This window comes from Puma concolor, chromosome E1 (assembly GCF_028749965.1).
Source record: "Puma concolor isolate L17-30 chromosome E1, mPumCon1.1.hap2, whole genome shotgun sequence".
Taxonomy (NCBI): Eukaryota; Metazoa; Chordata; class Mammalia; order Carnivora; family Felidae; genus Puma; species Puma concolor.
In genome coordinates, this window is record NC_141680.1 from 27,432,847 (window position 1) to 27,453,418 (window position 20,572).

General features: G+C 36.0%; 1 protein-coding gene across 21 annotated transcripts in view; it reads left to right on the top strand.

The window, feature by feature from the left end:
• BCAS3 (BCAS3 microtubule associated cell migration factor) overlaps positions 1–20,572 on the top strand; it is a 629,185-nt gene that overhangs the window by 333,226 nt on the left and 275,387 nt on the right. For all 21 annotated transcript variants that reach the window (XM_086686763.1, XM_086686762.1, XM_086686767.1 and 18 more), the window contains 2 exons: positions 14,527–14,627; positions 17,327–17,523. In XM_086686763.1, coding sequence (XP_086542889.1) covers positions 14,527–14,627; positions 17,327–17,523 — 298 coding nt within the window. The remainder of the gene's footprint in view (positions 1–14,526; positions 14,628–17,326; positions 17,524–20,572) is intronic.

Sequence of the window (20,572 nt, forward strand, 5' to 3'; positions counted from 1 at the left end):
TGTTTTATGACTTCCTTTTTTCAGGTACAGGTTAGAGTATACATTCCTTTTCATTGACACTATTACTATTTATTATCAGTGGATTGGTAGATTTGACTAGGATAGGACACTGATTCTGATTGGTTAAAGAAAAATAATTTGTAGATTACAAAGCCTCTAGTCCATGAGTACCTTGGCTTCTGATGTAATTTATACTATCCCACCTGAGTTTAAGGTTCATATATTCAGACCCTGATATCCCTGAATGTTCATTTTGTCAGTTGATTAGTGGAAATATAGGGTGGAGGGTATGGGGATATTTGTTTACTTCTTTTCTTCAAAAAGAAGGAGCTAGAGCAGAATGATCTGTGTCTGCTTACCTGCGATAATGTAATGGGTTGATATTGGCAGGAGCTTGTGGTTTGATGTGCCATCACTTCCATCAGTAAGGTTAATTGCTAACAAATGACTAAATGGAAATTTAGGGGGAATGCTACAGCTGTCTGCTATGTTAGTGGTAACAGGAGTTCTGGCGCCATTTCAGGGTCGCTATTTGTGTCTGTCTATCAGAGTTAGAATACAGTTGTTTCTCTCAGTTTCAGCCTTCTCTATAGAATTTCTGTCAATTGTTTGACTCCATTAAGTGTGGAGAGGAAATAAAAGCTTGAATGACCAATCCACCAGGGGCTATGGATAGACCCTTTCTTTGTCCATACCCAGAGCACTGCATTAGGTCTCATTATCCATTTATAATAAGTGACCTTTGCCCCCTGGGTCATTGAAAAATATTCAGTGTGCTTTTCTGACACATAGGGCACCTTTCTCAGCAGACACATGAAACAATGGGACGTCTGGTAGTCTGGAGGACCAGTACACATTTTAGGTTTTAAAATACACAGCCTTGTGCCAAGTCACTTTGGCAATTTTTTTTCTCTTTGCTCTTTCATGGTTCATAAATGGGTTAAGGGGATTCTAATGTCTGGAAGATAAGTGTAGTTTTCCTTTTTTTTCTTGTAATTCAAAAAAAGTTGTTGCCATATTTTTCAGTTTTGTTCTCTAGAAGGGGTTTGCCTTCATCTCTACTCTTGTATTTTCTGATAGAGAAATATAGAGATTTGGATGTAGTGCATGGAGAGAGCTATCATATTTGGAAACTATTTGCCAAATATACCCAGGTGCTCTGGAAGTTATCTGTGACATATTAAAAACCTGTCTTCTAGTTCTCTGCTCTGCCCAAACTGGTAGTGGTTAAGTCTCCCAGTTGAAAAGTTTGAGAAAGGATTTGACCCTTTCTTGGTTACTATAGTCCAGATTTCTTCTGTGATATGAACTTGGACCCTGGACCAGAAATCCTTGCACATCTAGTTGTTCTATCTCTGGCTCCTAGTACATAGATAGACCTGGAAAAAGATGGAGATAGCATAGTAATTAGCAGATGAAATATATTTACAAAGCAAAAAAACTGTCACGTCCAGAGCTTCACACCATGTAAAGTGAAGCTTGACTACCAGTAACTAACTGTGTGGCCTTAGTACACTGTGTGTGTTAAGTACTGGTGAGTTCTTGCCTGAAGAATGTTGGGGTAGGGAAAATAAAAGATTGAGACTACTTCCTTAGCAATTCATATGCAGAAAATTTTAGAATAGGGGAAAATGTTTATAGAAGTACTTTTTAAGTTTAAGATGCATGCATTTCCTTAGTAAAGCCTTGTTCCTCTCTTAGAAGCCTACTTATTTTGTGTTTAGTGTCACATGTATTGGCTTGCTAACTTTACTAAAAACATATGAGACACACAGGGATTGAGAGAAACCCAGCTGATTACAAGGAATCAGCCACATTGTCCAGTGGAACCCAGGTATCTTTATTCCGGCAAAGTAGTTTTCCTATTAAGTGATGTGCTATGGCATGCTCTCAGATATTGGGACATAGAGGTGTTATCTCCCAAGAATAACCTGTGAGACCCAGTACAGATTTTTCTTTCCAAACCAGTTATAGAAAACCACTTATGGTTGACCGTTGAACAACATGGGTTTGAACTGCATGGGTCTACTTATACGTGAATTTTTTTATAGCAGTACTGTAAATTTATTTTTTCTTCCTTATTATTTTCTTAATAACATTTTCTTTTTTCTAGCTTACTTTATTGTTTATTGGTATGACTTCCGGTCAATAGTAGGCAATTAGCAGTAAGTTTTGGGAGAGTCAAAAGTTATATGTGGATTTTTGACTGTGGGGAGTTTGGCACCCCTAGCCCCTGCTTTGTTTAAAGGTCAACTGTAGTTGTCAGAACTCTCTCCATGACAAGAATTAATATATTAACCGGATTATAGCACCATTTGACAAATTGCTTACTAAATACATCAAAATTGATTGGACATTCTGTATTTGAATTGACAAATGGCTGCATTAAGAGAAGGAGGGAAATCCATTAATTATAGCTGCTCTCAACCATAGGAAATATAATCACATAAATATGGATTTTGTTAAAACAAAAATCTCTGCTTTATGGTAGTGTTGCTTATGTGTGTATCTACACTTCTTTGCCATTAATAAAAGGGCTGCTCTTACCCACTGTCCTTTAACTGAGACAAAAATAATAATTTCTGCTGTGTTACAGGTCTCAGGCTCTACTGACTGTAAAATAGTTTTTAGTTATTACTCCAAAAAAGTGGAAAATACTGGGCAGCCTCTGTAGTTGAGCCTTTCTGCTCAGTTCTTGATTATATCTCTATTTGTCCATCTTGCATGTGTGTTCTCGCTTAAGTCAAAGCTTTACTTTAGCTTTGATGTTGTATAGGCTTTTTATCATCACTGAATTTCTCCTTTTTAGAAAAAAATTTTTCGCATGATCTGTCTTACTAAAGGTAACCATCCAGTGACCGAGGCATAAGGGAGGTGGGTGAATGCCATAGATTGTCTCTTTCCAGTTTGAATCTGTTCTCCTTATTGTTGTCATATGACAGGAGGCATTTTGCCATGTGATTTTGTGGAACTTGGTGGAGAGACAAGAAACACTGAATTGCCTTCATTGCTTTTATACCACTGGTTTCTTTGCCTTTTCTACTATGCTCTCTTTGTATTTTATGACCACATGAAGAACATCAGAATCACTCTTATAGGATGTCAAGTCTGGGTCAGACTGAGATTTATAAGGAGTATTTTGAGGCTAGTGGTTATTTTTGTTTTTTGTTTGTTTGTTTGTTTGTTTGTTTTCTTCCTCTTGGGCACTTTGCTGCCTTCCAATGCTATATTCCAGGTGCCAGTGGTCCTTCCATGGCTATGTCAGTTGGCTTTTAAGTATAAGACCAATTCAATATTTTCTAACATGAAGTCTTCTAATTCCTCCAGGGTATTATAGAGAATGTAGAGTTGTGGCCCAAAGTACTTTCTTTGTTTCTGTCACTACATGTAAAGCTCCCTTGAATGTCTGTAACTTCCTTGTGTTGTGAACTTCTGGTCAAGGTAATTTTTCTCCATTGTTTGATAGCATTATATGGTAACTCAGATCAGGATACATAGATGTTTATTAAGATGATAAAATGATTACATTAAATTAAGGAGACATGGAACACAGACATCATGGAGACTAAATCAATGAACAGTTGATATTTGAGGATAAACATCTTTTATATGTTTATATGAAAATTTTATTTTAAAATAAAGAACCTATTAGGTAAAGCCATGATGAGTTGAGGCAGTTTATGCTTCAGATTAAGAACTTGGTCTTTGGAGTTTGCAGTTGTAAATTCCATTTTTACTAAATGCTAGTGATTTGGGGCAAATAACCTCTCTGGGCTTTTGAAATGGGAAGTTAATAATACTTACATTATAGATTGTTGTTAGTTAGATTAAATAAGGCTATTCATCCAAAAAGCTTTACACATTATCTTGGATAGAATAAAAACTCACTAGAGATAGCTGTTAGTTGTAGTTGGTATTAATAGAAATAGTATCCTTGTTCTCTCTGGACGTCTTTCTTGCCTCTCTCAATTCGAAGTGCTTTATGACTAAGATACTACCAGATGGCATGGCTGAAGATGCTTTGTTGTTAACAAACAGCAGTGAAGATAAAACATTGGTGCTGAATCATATCTCTATTGTTCTTAAGTGGTCATTTGGATAAGTGTGGCTCTATCCTAGTATGTGTGCATTTTCAAAGCTATGGAAAGAAATTTTACTTAGCAATTCTAATTTATTGATGCAAATTGAAAATTTCTCCTAGACTTCTTTGTTTTGAGTATCTTCATTCCCTTAGTAATTTTATAGGGAGTGAGATTTTTCTTGGCATCCACTGCATTCTAAAAGGCTTTACCCTGAAGGTCCTTTGTAATGGTTGCTTTAAGACTCTGAAATTTTTACTTAAAAGGTAAGACCCTCAAGCTTAAGATTTCTGAAAAGCCAGAAGAACATTTGATTTTCTGCAAGATTATCATTAAAATCACTGTTCACTATTTCCAGTAAGCCTTTCATTTTTTTTACTTCATGTTCTTTGAAGTTTATTATAAACATGTATTCATATAATATTAATTAGGTGATTTTCAAAAGTTTTTTGGAAAGCAAAGAGAGAAAGAGAAAGAGAAAGGAAGGAGGGAAAAAAGAAGGCAGGAAAATAGAGAAGAGAAGGAAAGAGGAGGAAGGACAAACTATTTCAGTTTGTTACAGAGACTAGACATTAAATGTTACATAGTAAACTAGAGCTAAAGGAACTAACAAATGATTCTCATACATATAGTGCTGTGTGAAAACAACATAGTTCTGAATACTTCGCATATCTCATAGCCAGCCAAGAGAAGAATCAAGATGACTCTGTCAGTCTGCAGATCAAGAAATGTCTTCTCAGTTGTTTTCAAACATTCACACAAGTCTTTTAAATATGTTTATTATGGAAATGTTCAAGCATACACAGAAATACAGTGACTAGTATAATGAAACTACCCATTACCCAGCTTCAGCAATTAACAGCGTTGTCCCTGTCTTGTTTCCTCTGTTTTTTAAAATCTTTTTTTTTTTAAGATTTTATTTTGAAGTAATCTCTACACCTGACGGGGGGCTCAAATTCACAACCCCGAGACCAAGACTTGCATGCCCTACTAAGCCTGCCAGGTTCCCCCAAATCTTTTTTTTTAATGTATGGCAGATAAAGTATTATGATAAAGCCCACCCACTATTGTATCTTTTCACCTACAAATACTTGAGTGTGTATCTAATGATAAAGTTGAAAGAATCATAACTACTGTGCCATTACATGATAGATAGTTTATACAGTGATGATGATTTGTGGAAGTAACTCTTTCCAGTAGTTTTACACTGTGGAGCAGTAGAGGGGAGAGCAAGCCTTGGAAACTGTTCTTCTTGGAAACATTTGGAAAGAGAGAAAACCCTGTGGTTGTTGTAGGCTAGAATTCTCTGTCTCATTCTTTCCTCCATTTTCTTGGTTCTGTGAATTTTCTGATTTATTTAGAGGTAAAATTTTGAACATGTAGTTTCTCTATTGTGTGGAATACATCATGGATCCTTAATGATTGTTTGGAAAGATTTTTATTATATTCTTAAGCATAGGTTGCAAACATTGACGTCTTCCACGTCTAAAAGCTTTTAACTCTCCATGCCAAAAGAACTTCACCTCTTTTGCTTAGGCAAGAGAAAATCTGTACTTAATTCTTCCTGCTGTATAATGATCTGGACTTTCCTAATGTGTAACTAGATAATAAGTAAATGAAGCATGGAAAAGACTGCGTTAATTCTTTGCAAAAAAAAAAAAAACAAAACAAAAAAGATTTTGGTTGTTTTTACATTTACAAACAACTGTCTCTCCTTTATTTTTGTTTGTTGTACTTTATTGTGGGGGCTGGACTAATGACATTAGAGTGTTTGCTCTTCAACTATGCCATTAGAGATGGGACCAAGAACAGTAAGTTTAACTAGCCTGTTGCCTACTTGTACAAATTGGTACATTGATGACTGAATTCAGTTTAATGAGCAAAAACAGTGATTTGTTTTTTTCTTTTTACCTTCAAGACATTAGTTCACAATAGTTTCTGCAAATCCTCTAGTCATCTTAGTCTCTTTGCAAAGAGACTATTCTATTTTAGTGTTCCTTGAATTTAGAATGGAAAATTGATTATTCCTGAGGGAAATGCATCTAGCATACATGGTTACCTGTAAGAATACATTTGCCATTATTGAAGGATTACAGCTCATAATTCTACATAGAATTAGCATTGGCAGACCTGGCTTCCAGCAAACAGTCATTTTCCTCAACAGAAACACATACTACCACATGTCCTTGAGCAGTTGCTAAAAGCTGGTCCTATATTTGATACGTGTGTGTGTAAATAGAGAGATAATGATAAATGGCTATATATGGAGATAAATGGCTATATTTGGAGAGATAAATGGCTATATGAGTGTGTATAGGCACTTCCACAGTTCCCCCTTAAAGAAAATATCACTAAACCTAAGAAAATAGGGGAGAAAATGCATGACTCATTATGCAATAAGCTCAACTTTTGTTTCATACATTGGTTTCCATCATTCACTGGTATGCAACTGATTTCTATGTTTTCCTTTCTTGGACTTCTTGGATTGACTGCACTAACTGTATCAGTTGTAGTGTGCTTGTTCCACAACTTTTTATAAATATCAGTTTTTAAATAGGTACATGGTAAATACAGTTTTAAAGATATCAAGGAATGTTAAATGAAAAATAATCTGTCTCTGTGCCCAGCCATCCTCATCCCCTCCCAGGAGGCAGTTGCTATAACTGATGCCTTGTAATCTACATTTCTGTAAAGGAGAACTTTGATAAGAATGGTTTTGTTGTTATTCAGACTTACACGTCTTGGTAGATTCCGTGACCCATGGTAAGACAAAGTTGTTATCCGTAAGCTCCAAGCAAAGTATTATGTAGTCATAATATGATCCTTTAAAATGGTAAGGGTGGACTTTTAAAGCTATCCTGCTCTTGTTTTAATGTATATATAATGTAGTTGAACTAAGAATTGAGTTGCCATAATACATATTAAATAGGCACTGTGTGCATCATTCCAGGTAAATAAACTCCACCTTGACCTTAGGTGCAGATGTTTTGAAAGGATTGTTGCAGTCTCTTTAGCTCTTAGAAGTATATTAGGTCAGTTTGAAATATTTAGTGGAATACCTGATCTTGCTGATAGCATGAAGCCATGTTTTCTTCTTTCTCTTCATTTTATGATATTTAGGGGTATGGTGAGCAAAACTAAATTGTGAACCCTTTCAGACTACCTCCAGGTCTAACTTGTCCAGATGCTGTATGTCAAATGACTGTTAGGGCAGCAGGAATAACAAATGAAATCTCCTTAGTTTATGTCTTCTGTGGGAATATTATATGATACTTTGGGGGTAGAGAAAAGGAGACAGAGCAGGGCGAGGAAGAGGTGCACCCAGTGTTGTCAGTTATTCAGTGAAATCTATTATCTCATAGGCAATGAGGATATGTCATTTTTCTAATTATATATTGCCTGTGACTGTTCTTCTGGGAATGTGGAATAAAAGGAAAGTGAAACCAGAGATGTACAATGAGTGACTGTTAGAAAACTTTAATAATTAATTAGAGAACATCTATGGTACCACAGGGTCAGGGTGCAAGGAAAATCATTGATCCGTTTAGTATATAACGTAGGTAAAGCTTGTTCCATTTTATGTATTGTAACACTTCAACTATTGTTGCTCTGGTACAAGAGATGGCCCCTAATAAACAGAATAGCTAGTAATATATAGTGCTATTGCTTAACTCCTCTATGTATGAAACTCAGTGAATTTACTTTTAAATGGAAACATTTATAAATCAGAGAAAAAACTTCTTTCTAGACTTGAGTAGAAATAGAGTTGCCTCCTTAATAAGAGTAAGAATGTTTCCCATTTCTTAATGTATTTAGGTGTGACATTTTTGACCTGAGAGCCTTCTCTCTTCTTTTTTATTTTTTTAAATTTAATGTTTATTTATTTTTGAAAGAGAGGGAAAGACTGAGAGGGGAAGTGGGCAGAGAGAGAGAGAGAGAGAGAGAGAGAGAGAGAGAGAGAATCCAAAGCAGGCCCCAGGCTCTGAGCTGTCAGCACAGAGCCTGATATAGGGCCTGAACTCATGAACCTTGAGATCATGACCCTGAGCCAAAGTCAGATGCTTAACCAACTGAGCGACCCAGTGCCCCTAGCCTTCTCCCTTCTTAAAAAAATTATTTTAAAAGACTGGGGTTTAATTTTTGCCAGTTTGATAGTATAAAAGCCTAACTTGTTTAAATTTGCAAGTCTCTGATTGCTACTGTTTACATGTGTTTGTTGGCTGTCGTATTTCCTCTTTTGTGAATTGCTTGTTCACTGGAAAATGCCTTAGACCACTTGCTTTTAGATTGTCTTTTGAGCCTTTCTTTTTAAAAGGCAAATTTTGATTTCTGTACTAGGAAAGTACATTCCTAAGCAGCATTTCTTCCTCAGATCCCAAGTGCTTTCTGATCAGAAACAGAGTTTGGTAAAGAGCCCTCTCTTATTGTATGGCTGCTATATAAATGCTGTTTTTAATAAGTACCAAAAATATATTGAAGTTTGTCCTTCGGTGAGAGTTTATCACTGTTGGCCTTTGGGTGAACTTTGAGCCAGAGCTGTTTCATTCAAGGCAACATGATGTCATTTAACTCACAAATTTCTCTTTTGCTAGAAAAAGGAATGTTGTTCCCCTAAATAACTGAAAGGACCAAATAATGCCGGCACAACATTATTCACCTCTCAGGTCTCCACTAAAGACTTCAGCATGGTGAAGGTTTTATTGTTTGTGGAGGATGGGGTAGGGGGGTGGGATACGTTACGGAGTAGGAAACAAGCTGCATTTGGTCTTGAGTCTTTCGAAGAATACTTTATTCCACTGCCCACACGGCTGCTGCTATGACCCAGCTCACACTCCTCCAAAAAAAACCTTTTGGCTCCACATTCATTTCTTCATTAAAAAAGACTCTCTAAGTTTGTTTCTAAATTTATATATTCAGGTTACAAACACATTTTAGGTTTTTCAACAGGAGCTAAACCAGAGAATTGTATCTCATATAAAAAACTAGATACCATTTAGATTAGCATTTTGCCCCTTATTTGAGAAGCAGACTTCTCTATTCCAATAGCGTTGAGGTTCATTTCAGGGAGTAGAATAGTTTTTTAAAATCTTCTAAAGTTGGGAGTGTGGAGTTCACTGGCAGCAGCACCTGTAGTTGATTAGCTATGTCCTCTGAAGCTTCCAGAGCTCCATCTAAAAGAATTTATTGCTGGGAGTTCAAGAAATGTAGGGAACAGTAGAACAAGAACAGAATAGAACCAAATAGATTTTCCTTCATTGGCTTCATACATAATCACTGCTCATTGTTCAGTGTTATGCTTTGTGTTAGTTTATGTAAAAAGGATGCTTATAACCTGTAAGTGGTTGGTCTGTTTACTTTGATATGCATTGCCAAATCTTTTTTCTTTCATTGTTTTAAAAGCACATGGTACTGGGAACAAATAATTACTCCTTTTATTCCAACATCTTAACAGAATACCTAGACCCTGGGTACTCTGTTGTAAACTCTATAGTTAGGAGATCTGACTTTTTTTTTTTTCTGAATATCTAAACCATGCCCAATACACTAAGAAAATTAATTACCTGCCCTAATATGTTCAATATATTAATGGTGAAGACTTATCTTCAACCTTCTAATTGGAAGACTGGATATTTTGTAGGTGAATCTAGATTACTGAGATCTAGCTGTTACTTTTAGCATATTTTAGAAAGAATTTGATTCCTTGGAATTGAGGATATACTGTTATTGTTTTGGCAAAAACACCCTGAAATGTCAAGAAGTTTAAATTTCTCCAGGTCTAGAACTCATTTTTGGAACCTTGATTCAATCCTACATACCCTAACCTACAAGTAATAGTCTATATTCATTCTATTACTCAATGTTAACAAGAAGACTTACGAGTGTCTTTAGATGTCTTTTAACACAATGTTTATAACTTTCACTTAGTTATTATTTGAATCGCTTACTGCTTTGTATTTATAGTTTAACAGAATCTAAAGCAATACTTTTAACTATCTCTAACGCAGAAATACTGTATTTTGTATAGATAATTTGTAAAAATTCTGTACTGTTTGATCCTTGTGTTACAGGGCAGAAGACATCTAAAAATTGAAAACCAGAGAACTTATGCAAAGTATTTATATATTTGAGAAGTTATATTATGAATTGACATTTACCACTTTATAATATTGAGAATTTTGTTATGTGGGATTCAGACTTAGGGTTGTTATCAAAGGAGAATTTAATCTTTCTGTTCATAATTTTACTCATGTTGTTCTACTGACTTGGAAGGTTTTTGGGTTTAGATTAACAGGACTAATTTGCAAAAGTCGGCCCTGCAGCAGATTTGTTTTTGCTTTGCATATAAACACATATTAAAATATATAAATATGTACATAGAAACACACACATATATACACATACACACACCCATATATCACTTAAGACAGCAAAATACACGTCGTGATTTTTTTTAGCATTTATTTACTCACTAGAAGCATGATCTGCTTTCCTGAGAACACAATATAAACAAAGTCTGGCTCACAGTTACCTCATAATGATCTGCTCATCCTGCTCTTGCTTGTTGATCTATACTTACCACATGCCTGTGTGTAGAGGCAGTACTTTTGAAGTTGTATTCTCTAAAGTAAATTGGTAGTGTATCCTTTTTAGTTAGATGGATAGGTTTGTCTTAAATTACTATTCTAAAGGTAGGGAAGGAACATGGCAGAGATTTTTATTTCAAAATTCCATAATCTTTTCCCACCCCAAGTTTATTAATTATCTAAGAACAGTTGGCAAATGCAGAAGATACTAAACATTTTTCTTTATATAGAAGGTGTGTATGTTGGTCCATTAAATTTAGGCTTGTGAGATACAGAGCTTAATTTTTTTCTATAAAAAAACTGCCTTCCTGTAATTCTCTTTTGTGCCTTCTTTCTAACATATGTGGAAAAAATTAATCTCAGTCAATTATACCCCCTCCAAAATTGCATCTAAATTCTATAGGGCTTTCAGAGTGCAAAGATATGAGATAGGAGAATTGGAGACATTTTATCCTTAGCATGACCACTGGGCTGTTCCAGTTCCCTGCCTGATCGTTGGTTACTGGTTCAGGTAGGTCTCTGCAGCATTCATCCGTGTTTCTACTTCCAAGCCTTCTAAATACCTGTCAGTTCTCTGGATCTCATCCATATTACTCTTGGACACATACTAAATATTATTCTCACCTGATCCATGGGGAACTTGGAGAGGTTATCATAGACTTGGTTGTGTAGACACACTATGTGCATACCTCCTTTTCTCTTGCACCGTGTGGAATCTCTTGCTACTTCCCCTGAACTCTACTCAAGAATAAAGATATGATTTTTCACAGATGTTTTATCCCTAAAACTCTCGGGATTCTGCCATTTTTTACCCTTCCTTGGGGGCTGGACTCTCTTTTTATCCCTTTTATGGCACTCTTGCTCAAATCTCAATCTTTCCTAATAATGGGCTGGTTAGAGAACATGGAAGCTTTACTCTTTTTTTTTTTAATATGAAATTTATTGTCAAATTGGTTTCCATACAACACCCAGTGCTCATCCCAAAAGGTGCCCTCTTTATTATCATACTTAAAATTTTTTTTTCTTGTCCCAGGGTCAACATTTTGAATTCTTTTTTCATTGTGACTTCGTGGGTCATTGCTTCCTTAAGGTAGTGAACGTGACTGTTCTTCTGACCTGGATTAGGGAAAATTTTTTAAACACAAAGAAAAGTGAGAGAAAGGGAAGGATATTTATTTGATGCTGAAAATATCATCCCACCAGACTTGTATTTTATATTGTGAATCTTCTGAATGCTTCAGATCTATTGGAAAACTTTTTTTTAGTGAATGTAAGGTAATGGAACACTTCTTACAATCTCTATTTAAGAATTCAGGATTCAGGGTTAATGTTTTATAGATATATATTTGGTATTTTTATCACTTTCTTTGGAAAGTAGAGGACAGTTGGGAGGAGGAAGAAGAGGATTCTTCTTTTTCTTTTTCTTCCTATTTTTTTTTTAACTTTTTGCTATGGGAAATGCCAAACATACACAAAATTATAATGGAGAATAATGATGCTCCATGTACCTATCATCCAGCTTCAACAATGATGAACTCATGACTAATCTTCTTTCATCTACAGTCCTACTCCTTACCCCCTCCCTGACACTATATTCTTTTAAAGTTTATCCCATTTTAATAATGGATAAATAAATGTCCAACCATTCTGGTGCCATTACTTAGTCCAGAACCCCAAACTCCCTTCACCTAATACTTACTGAGTGCTTATTCTGTGACAAGTACTAGCTTTGACTCAGCATGTAGAGAATGCAACATAAACTCTTGGAAAAATTCTCATCAAATACTAGTTAGTTATAAAAGGGTGCAATTTCTCACTTCGCATTACAACTTTCTTATATCTTTCCATCACATTACCATAGCTTTATCTTTAAAAAACAAAAATCCCTAGGTTTGTCGTCCCTCTCTGCCCCCTTTGTTTTACTGACTCATCTTCCACTCTCAACCTGCCTCCTCACACCCAACCATGCTAGCCTCCTAATAATTACTGAAAATTTTCCTTTATGTTCTCACTTAAAAAATTTTTGTACTTGATATTCTCTTTGTAACACTTACCTCTCATATATCTGTACGGCCTATTACCTCACCTCCTTAAAATCTTCTTTGCCCTCAACTGCTTTTCAAAGGCTGTCCTAACCTTTAAATATTTGTCCTTAGTTACCTTCTCGACTACTGTTTGTAGAGGGTTTGAAGGATCCACTGCTCTGTTCTGTATTAAGAATTTAATATAAAATTTATTTATTGAAAAGATAATAAATGGTTTAGAAACAACTCAGCCTTTTGCAAACATAAATGTACTTAACAGTTTTGTAGTATACACCAAAATTATTCCCAAGAGGATGCTTAAATATTAATTAGATAATTATTATGATACTCTTTTCTTCATGGTAATCATTTAGAATTGCAAGAAATCAGATGTTATGCTTTGGTGGTCATTGGTGTTTTGTGCCAAAGGCCACACGCCTCTCACTAGTAGAACTATGATTTTGAAAAAATAGCAGCTAATCATTTTAGCCACTGCAAATCTTACACTTGAATACTATTTATTTCCCTCTGACTGGTAATTGATGGCTTAGGTACCACTTGTCCTCTGCCACCAAGTTAAGTTAGATTTTTGTGAGTGTACATCCTTTTACAGCTTGCCCAACGTTCTTCTACTCGGTCTACTTCATCTGTTATCTGTTTCACTAAGATTTATTTCTTCAAGATACCTTGTTCTGGCAAGAGTGCAGTGAGATTTGTGTTCTCAGTCAGTGCTCCTGAAAGTGTATAACTCCTAATAAGCTTTGAGATATTTAAATATGTTCATATCCTTTTATTTCCTTTTTAGGAATGTAGCCAAGGAATGTATCTCTGGGTGATGGAAATTATGAGATAATTTTCTGTTTCTAATTCTTTTCTTTTTTAATACTCACCTATTTTCCTCCCTCCTTCCCCCCCTACTTTTCCTTTTCTATTTCCCCCAGTACTTCACTGTTTTATTTCTCTCAGTATTAAAATCATACATGGAAGCAGAGAGTATATGAGAAATTACTGTGCCTTCTGCTCAGTTTTGCTGTGAATTTAAAATTATTCCAAAAAATAAAGACTATCTTATAATAAAAATAAGCAAATAAATATTTAAAAAGAAGCTAAGTTTTTATTGGGTTAATATTTGGTTTATAGTAGGAACTCAACAAATGTTTGTTAAATAATTTTATCACTTTGACTAAGCAAAGGTTCTTCTTTGTGTGAGAAAGTAGGCTTTTTGTGTTTTCAGCCTATATTCCACCACTGAAGAACTGGGGAAACTAATGAAGTGCCCAAGGAAAGGAAATATTTCTTTGGATAAATGAAATGTTTCAGGAACTGAAAATGTTTTTAAATTAAAAATGCATATTTATGCCTTGTAATTTATATGTAACTATTAAATAGACTCTTAAAGAATCTTGGCATTTGTTTCAAAAATTCCTTCACAAATTATAGGAACTGCATCAAATTAATTTCTTTGTTAATTGGAGGTGATTGAAATGTCCTAAATCCTGAAGGCTATGAAATACACTGGTGCATGTATAGTGGATTTGTCACTGCTCCTTAACGTACTTGTGCTGTTAAGATGTAGTTGGTTGTTTATTTCTTTTACACCGATATATGTCATGACGAAATTTGTATAGATATTTTTTAAAGTATACTCTTAATTGGAGATCTTTCTTAGTCCTAAAAAATTCAGTCTTTCTTGTTCATTAATTATTTAAATTGCCTTTGTGCATTTAATGTTGCATTTTATCTTAAAAATTAACACAATATCCAGGATGGTCGTGCCCACATTAATTTTTCCACTGCACGGGTTAAAGTTGTTAAAATATGTTTTCTTTCTCATAACAGTGGTTCCCCCTGGAAGTCCTGGGCCCATTACTCGGCATGGGTCCTATGACAGTTTAGCTTCTGACCATAGTGGACAGGAAGATGAAGAATGGCTTTCTCAGGTAAAACTGTAAAATGTTTGGCCTACTAAAGTGAAAGAGAACAGAAATCCATTGTCTGTTTTTATTACTGAATTCTAAGAACTGAAAAATTATTTTCCTTAGAGGAAAATAGGCAGAATTTGGAACTCTTTGTAGGATCACCAAGAATTAATCAGTTGTCTTTCCATATTAAGAATTTCTTATAGGGGGCTCCTGGGTGACTGTTAGTTGAGCATCCAACTTCAGCTCAGGTCATGATCTCTCAGAATGTGAGTTCGAGCCCTCCATTGGGCTCCGTGCTGACAGCTCAGAGCCTGCAGCTTACTTAGGATTCTGTGTCTCCCTCTCTCTCTGCCGCTCCCCCACTTGCACTCTGTCTCACTCTCACTCACTCTCAAAAATAAATAAATAAGCATTTAAAAAATTTTCAAATAAAAAAATAATTTCTTATAAGTACTGCTGCAGGGATGTATATCCATATATTTTATATGTATTAGATACATATGTGTATGTGTACATTAGCCCTCTGTATAAAATAGGCATTTCTTTCAAACAATCCATGTATATCTCTTAGAACCTTGGATTTTAGATGGACTGTTTGGGTTAAAATAAGAATTGGCCTTGTTGAAAATGCAACCATTCAACAATCTGTGGGATTTGTTTTGTGGAGCCAACATTTTCTGAAGATTGGGCCCATACTTTGATTAGAAAAGTTCAGCATTCTAATCTGCACATGTCCTGATTGTGCCCAGCTGGGTTTCTTTTCCTCAGCTCATGTACTACTGCTTCCAGTGGTCTCCAAAGCAGTCCTGTGACAGCTTCAGCTGACCCTTTCTCCCTTTGCCAGGTGAAGCTGTCTTCATCTCACGGGCTTTGAAATAAAAGATACTTGGGCAGATTTCAAAATGATGAGATTACAAATGACTTCATTACAAATGCTGTTATGTCTGCCTCAAGTCTGACATCATTTGGTGAAGTTAATGACCTGTCTCAGATTACCAATCCAGAGGCTTTTCATCAGACAGGTGCCTCAGTGGAGGCCCATGCAGTTTCACTGCTTTCTCAGGGAGGGTAGCCCCAAAAAACAAAAGGGAATCTGGAAGTTAGAGAATCAAACTGTTTCTAGGTAACATACATTTCATTACACCTAAAGTACTCACAGGAAGCTCCTTGGATAAAGGGTTGATACTTCAGCTCCTGGCATATGGAGATGCCTCCTTCCTTGAGGAGATACCACGATGAAGTAAAAAAACCTAAAATGCTGGCAAAGAACCCACTGTCCTTCACTTCAACTTTTCAATCAGAAAAAGGGGTAATGTGTGCTGTCAGTGTGAAAGTATATACAATATGTTTGTACTGCACACAACAGGAGAGTGAATAGGAACATCTGGCCATCGCCTCAGTGAAATTGCATAGGCATCTGTTTACCTCTCGGCTCTGTGACACGGATGGTTTTGAGCTTAAAATACACAGAATGCTTTATCTGTGGCCTAATTTGTGTTGTGGAATACAACTACTTGAATCAGAAATCACTGTCCTAAATCTGAGTAGTTTTCGCCCTGTGATTAGTGGGAATGTGAATATTGTTCCAAGACCATGATGCTTTTGCCCTTTAGGACTTAACAAACCCAGAGCTGCACTCTGAACCTTTTCAATTATGTTTTGTTAAGAATTAATCACCGCAATCAGAGAAATGTGATTAAATATAAATGAACTCAGGGCAAAAATACGGCATGTGGAAGTCAGTTCTATGAAGTGTATATACAGACATGGATGTAGCAATTAAAGACATTGAGAAGTAGTTTTTCACCAAAAGTTTGCATATTTAGTGTCTTAGTCAAGTTGCTCATGTATAAAATCATTTGATATGTTTATTTTCAGGTTTTATCTTCTACTCTATGCATTATCTTTAAAGTCTTTATTATAATATTGGCACCATTCCCTATCCCCTCCATAGAGCATGAAACTTGTAAACATTTTAGTGTTACTGTTTTGCCACACTTATCGGTAGTGGAGGAAACATTCTAATTGAATAACAGTATTTTGAAGACAAATCTAGTCTGAGAGAAAATATATAATACTCTTTTCATTTATTTAAAAGTTGATTTAGGGGAATTTTGAGGGCAGTATAGTAAATATTATAATATTTAATTGTAGAAAGAAACTGGCTTTGGGTGTTGAAAATTATTTCAGACCTTTTCTTTTCCTTGGATAGTTCAAGAACAACTTCAAGTTTGTCATGAGCTTGATCCTCAGTGAAGGAATTACTTTTAATCTGTGGATTGATAGGTGTAGTATTCAGTGCATGGCCACAAAGTGGTAAGTACTGTCTAGAATGAATAAAAAAGGTACTTCCTAGGGAGTTGATGCTAGTTATATGAGGCAGGCAACTGGTCCTTTTACTCTCACGCGACTTTGTGTTCTGTATGTGGGGGAGCATGTGTGTGTGTGTGGATTCACACCTATATAAATACACACACACACACACACACACAATGAATTTTTTGTTTATTGTGGTAAAAATCAGTACAGGGAGGTAGTGAATGTTTATATAGGCTGTGATTACCATTGCCTTCTGATTGTGGATGCCCCTTACCTCTCCCACTTGGTTAAGATGGGCTTCTCTTAGAGGGTGTTCAGAGACAAGATGGAGGGAATCATGAAAGGCTCTTTGAAGGAGGTCATAATACAGTTAAATCATGATTTCTAATCTGTTCCAGGTAGAAATTGTAACGCACACTGGACCCCACAGACGTCTGTGGATGGGTCCACAGTTCCAGTTCAAAACCATCCACCCCTCAGGCCAAACCACAGTCATATCATCTAGTTCATCTGTGTTGCAGTCTCATGGTCCAAGTGATACTCCACAGCCCCTTTTGGATTTTGATACAGATGATCTTGATCTCAACAGTCTCAGGTAAGAAATAAGAACTGGGGAGTGATTTAAGTAGATTAATATATTCATTTGTAATGAGCATCTTAGGTTATATTTACCTAATTTACTGTGTCCTTTTGGCACACTACCAATGGTGCAAAATACATGCACTGTAGCTTGTGATTCATTATTATTGGTGGAGAATCTTATGTGGGTTCTCCTCACATTCAGTAAGTATTTGTATTTCAGATTGTGTTTTCCTAAACCTAATATTCAGTGCATTAAAAAAAAAAATCTCAGGGGCGCATGGGTGGCTCAGTTGGTTAAGCATCTGGCTTCAGCTCAGGTCATGATTTTGGGGTCCATGAGTGTGAGCCCCATGTTGAGCTCTGCGCTGATGGCTCAAAGCCTGGAGCCTGCTTCGTATTCTGTGTCTCCCTCCCTCTGTGTCCCTCCCCCTTGTGCTCTGTCTCTCTCTCAAAATAATAAATCAACATTAAAATAATAATAATAAAATCTCATGCTGCTTTCCTCCTATTTCTAACTGCTTAAAGTCTGAGGGTACCCTCCTTTCCTGATCTTACTGACGCTTCTTCATCTTTCAACCAACCTTCATCCAAATCCTGCTTATTCCCTCTTTTAGGCTTTAAAAAGTTTTTGGATGAGAAAGAATTGATATAAATTCACTTATAGTTGATTGTATCTATATATTCCTCATAGGTATTCTCTGACCCTCACTTGTAAGAGTCATAGTACAAAGTTTACAAGTATGCTTTTTATTATTAAAGATCTTTTTTTTAATGCAATGGAGAACTTTTTGACTTTTTTAGGTCTCAGGTTTGCTAACCAATTTAATTTGTTACACCCAGACTTGACACATTAGGATATAACAATGAAGGGCTTAGTCTAATGCAATGTAATCTCCCTTTCCTTGTCTTCTCTTATAAAAAGTTCTGTAATGTATCTTATTTAAGTCTAAAATAGACACTTTTCTTGAATCTCTTTAAAAATTATGGAAAAATATGTCCCAATCATATGTTGGAAATATATTTTTATATATCTCTTTGTCAATATCATTTCTAACAATGCAAAAGGTGTTGCAGAGATAGATTAGTCCCAAATGTTTCTTCCTTAAGAGTGATTCATGGGGGGCACCTGGCTGGCTCAGTTGGTAGAGTATGCGACACTTGATATCAGGGTTGTGAGTTCAAGCCCCACATTGAGTGTAGAGCTAACTTAAAAAAAAAACCAAAAAAGAGTTGGGACCTGGGTGGCTCAGTCGGTGAAGTGTCTGACTTTAGCTCAGGTTATGATCTTACGGTTCATGGGTTTTAGCCCCACATTGGGCTCTGTGCTGACAGCTCAGAGCCTGGAGACTGCTTCAGATTCCTTGTCTCCCTCTCTCTCTGCCTCTCTCTCTGCCTCTCTCTCTCTCTGTCTCTCTCTCTCTCTCTCTCTGTCTCTCTCTCTCTCTCTCTCTCTCTATCAAAAATAAACATTTAAAAGATTTAAAAAAAAGAGTAATTCATATAATGGAACATGCCTCCTGTAATACCTTTTTCAGTGTTTTAATTTTTTGTTTGCTTTGTACTTTATTTCTTTCCTCTATACATTTTTTTTTTAACCTAGCAGATCTTCAGCTTTTCAGAAGTGGGACTTTTCCCCCAAGATGTTAGGCAATAGTGGCAGTACTGAGTGTTAACGCCAGTTTTCACCGGTACCAACTATTAAATGTGATCTGGTTTAGATAGCCAGTCCATTTTCAGGAAGTCATCAGTCCTCAACTTAATGATTTAGTGTGTAGTTATTCATGTTTCTAAGTCACTCATGTACTTTAATGTTAATAATAAAGCATGTAAACTACGCTACGACCTAACAGTTGCACTACTAGGTATTTATCCAAGGGATACAGGTGTGCTGTTTCAAAGGGGCATATGCACCCCAAATGTTTACAGCAGCACTATCAACAATAGCCAAAGTATGGAAAGAGCCCAAATGTCCATCGATGGATGAGTGGATAAAGAAGATGTGGTACACACACACACACACACACACACACACACACACACACACAGTGGAGTATTACTCGGCAATCAAAAAGAATGAAATCTTGCCATTTGCAACTATGCGGATGGAACTGGAGGGTATTATGCTAAGTGAAATTAGTCAGTCAGAGGAAGACAAGTATCATATGACTTCACTCATATGAGGACTTTAAGAGACAAAACAGATGAACACAGGGAAAGGAAACAAAAATGGTATAAAAACAGGGAGGGTGACAAAACAGAAGAGACTCATAAATATGGAGAACAAACTGAGGGTTATGGGAGGGGGGATGGGCTAAATGGATAAGGGGCACTAAGGAATCTACTCCTGAAATCATTGTTGCACTATATGCTAACTAATTTGGATATAAATTTAAAAAAAATAATAATAATAACAATAAGCATTTAAAATAGATGACCCATAAAACTATATATATTCTCTTTATTGAACTATTCACAAGTTCTTTTTTTTTTCTGATGACTGTCACCTGGTGCTGTAATAAACCCCTGTCCCTTTTCTTTGGAGGACATCTCTAGCTTTCCTATATAGACAGCTCTGTTCCTCTGCTTTGTGACCTCCAGCTTGCTTAATTACTCTTTACCTCAGACAGAGCCCTTCATCTAAGAGCTCTCTAACTTGCTTCTTCAGACAAAGCTACTTTTCTGAACTCCTTCTAGAATTTTCCCTAGGGGCTTTCCTTTTTCTTATAATGAGCATATAGACTCTTGGTTAAAACCTTAACTTCCATTAGAACACAGTTTTGATGGGAAATTCAGATTTGACTTACATCATTTCAGTTGCAAGTGGACTGTTTAGTACCATTTCCTGCCCAGCATCCAGCTAGAAATGCAACTATTTACATTCTCCTCATTCCTGTTTACTCTTGCTCTTAGTGCCTCACCTCTATTTCTTCTACGTTTCTTTAGGCTTATGTACAATGACACCATGGCTGTTAGCCTTATTTTGTCCTTTGAATTGTAAAAACTTATTTAGATGTTTTTGATACAGCCTAACCCTTTAACATCTGGTACCCTGTCCTGCACTC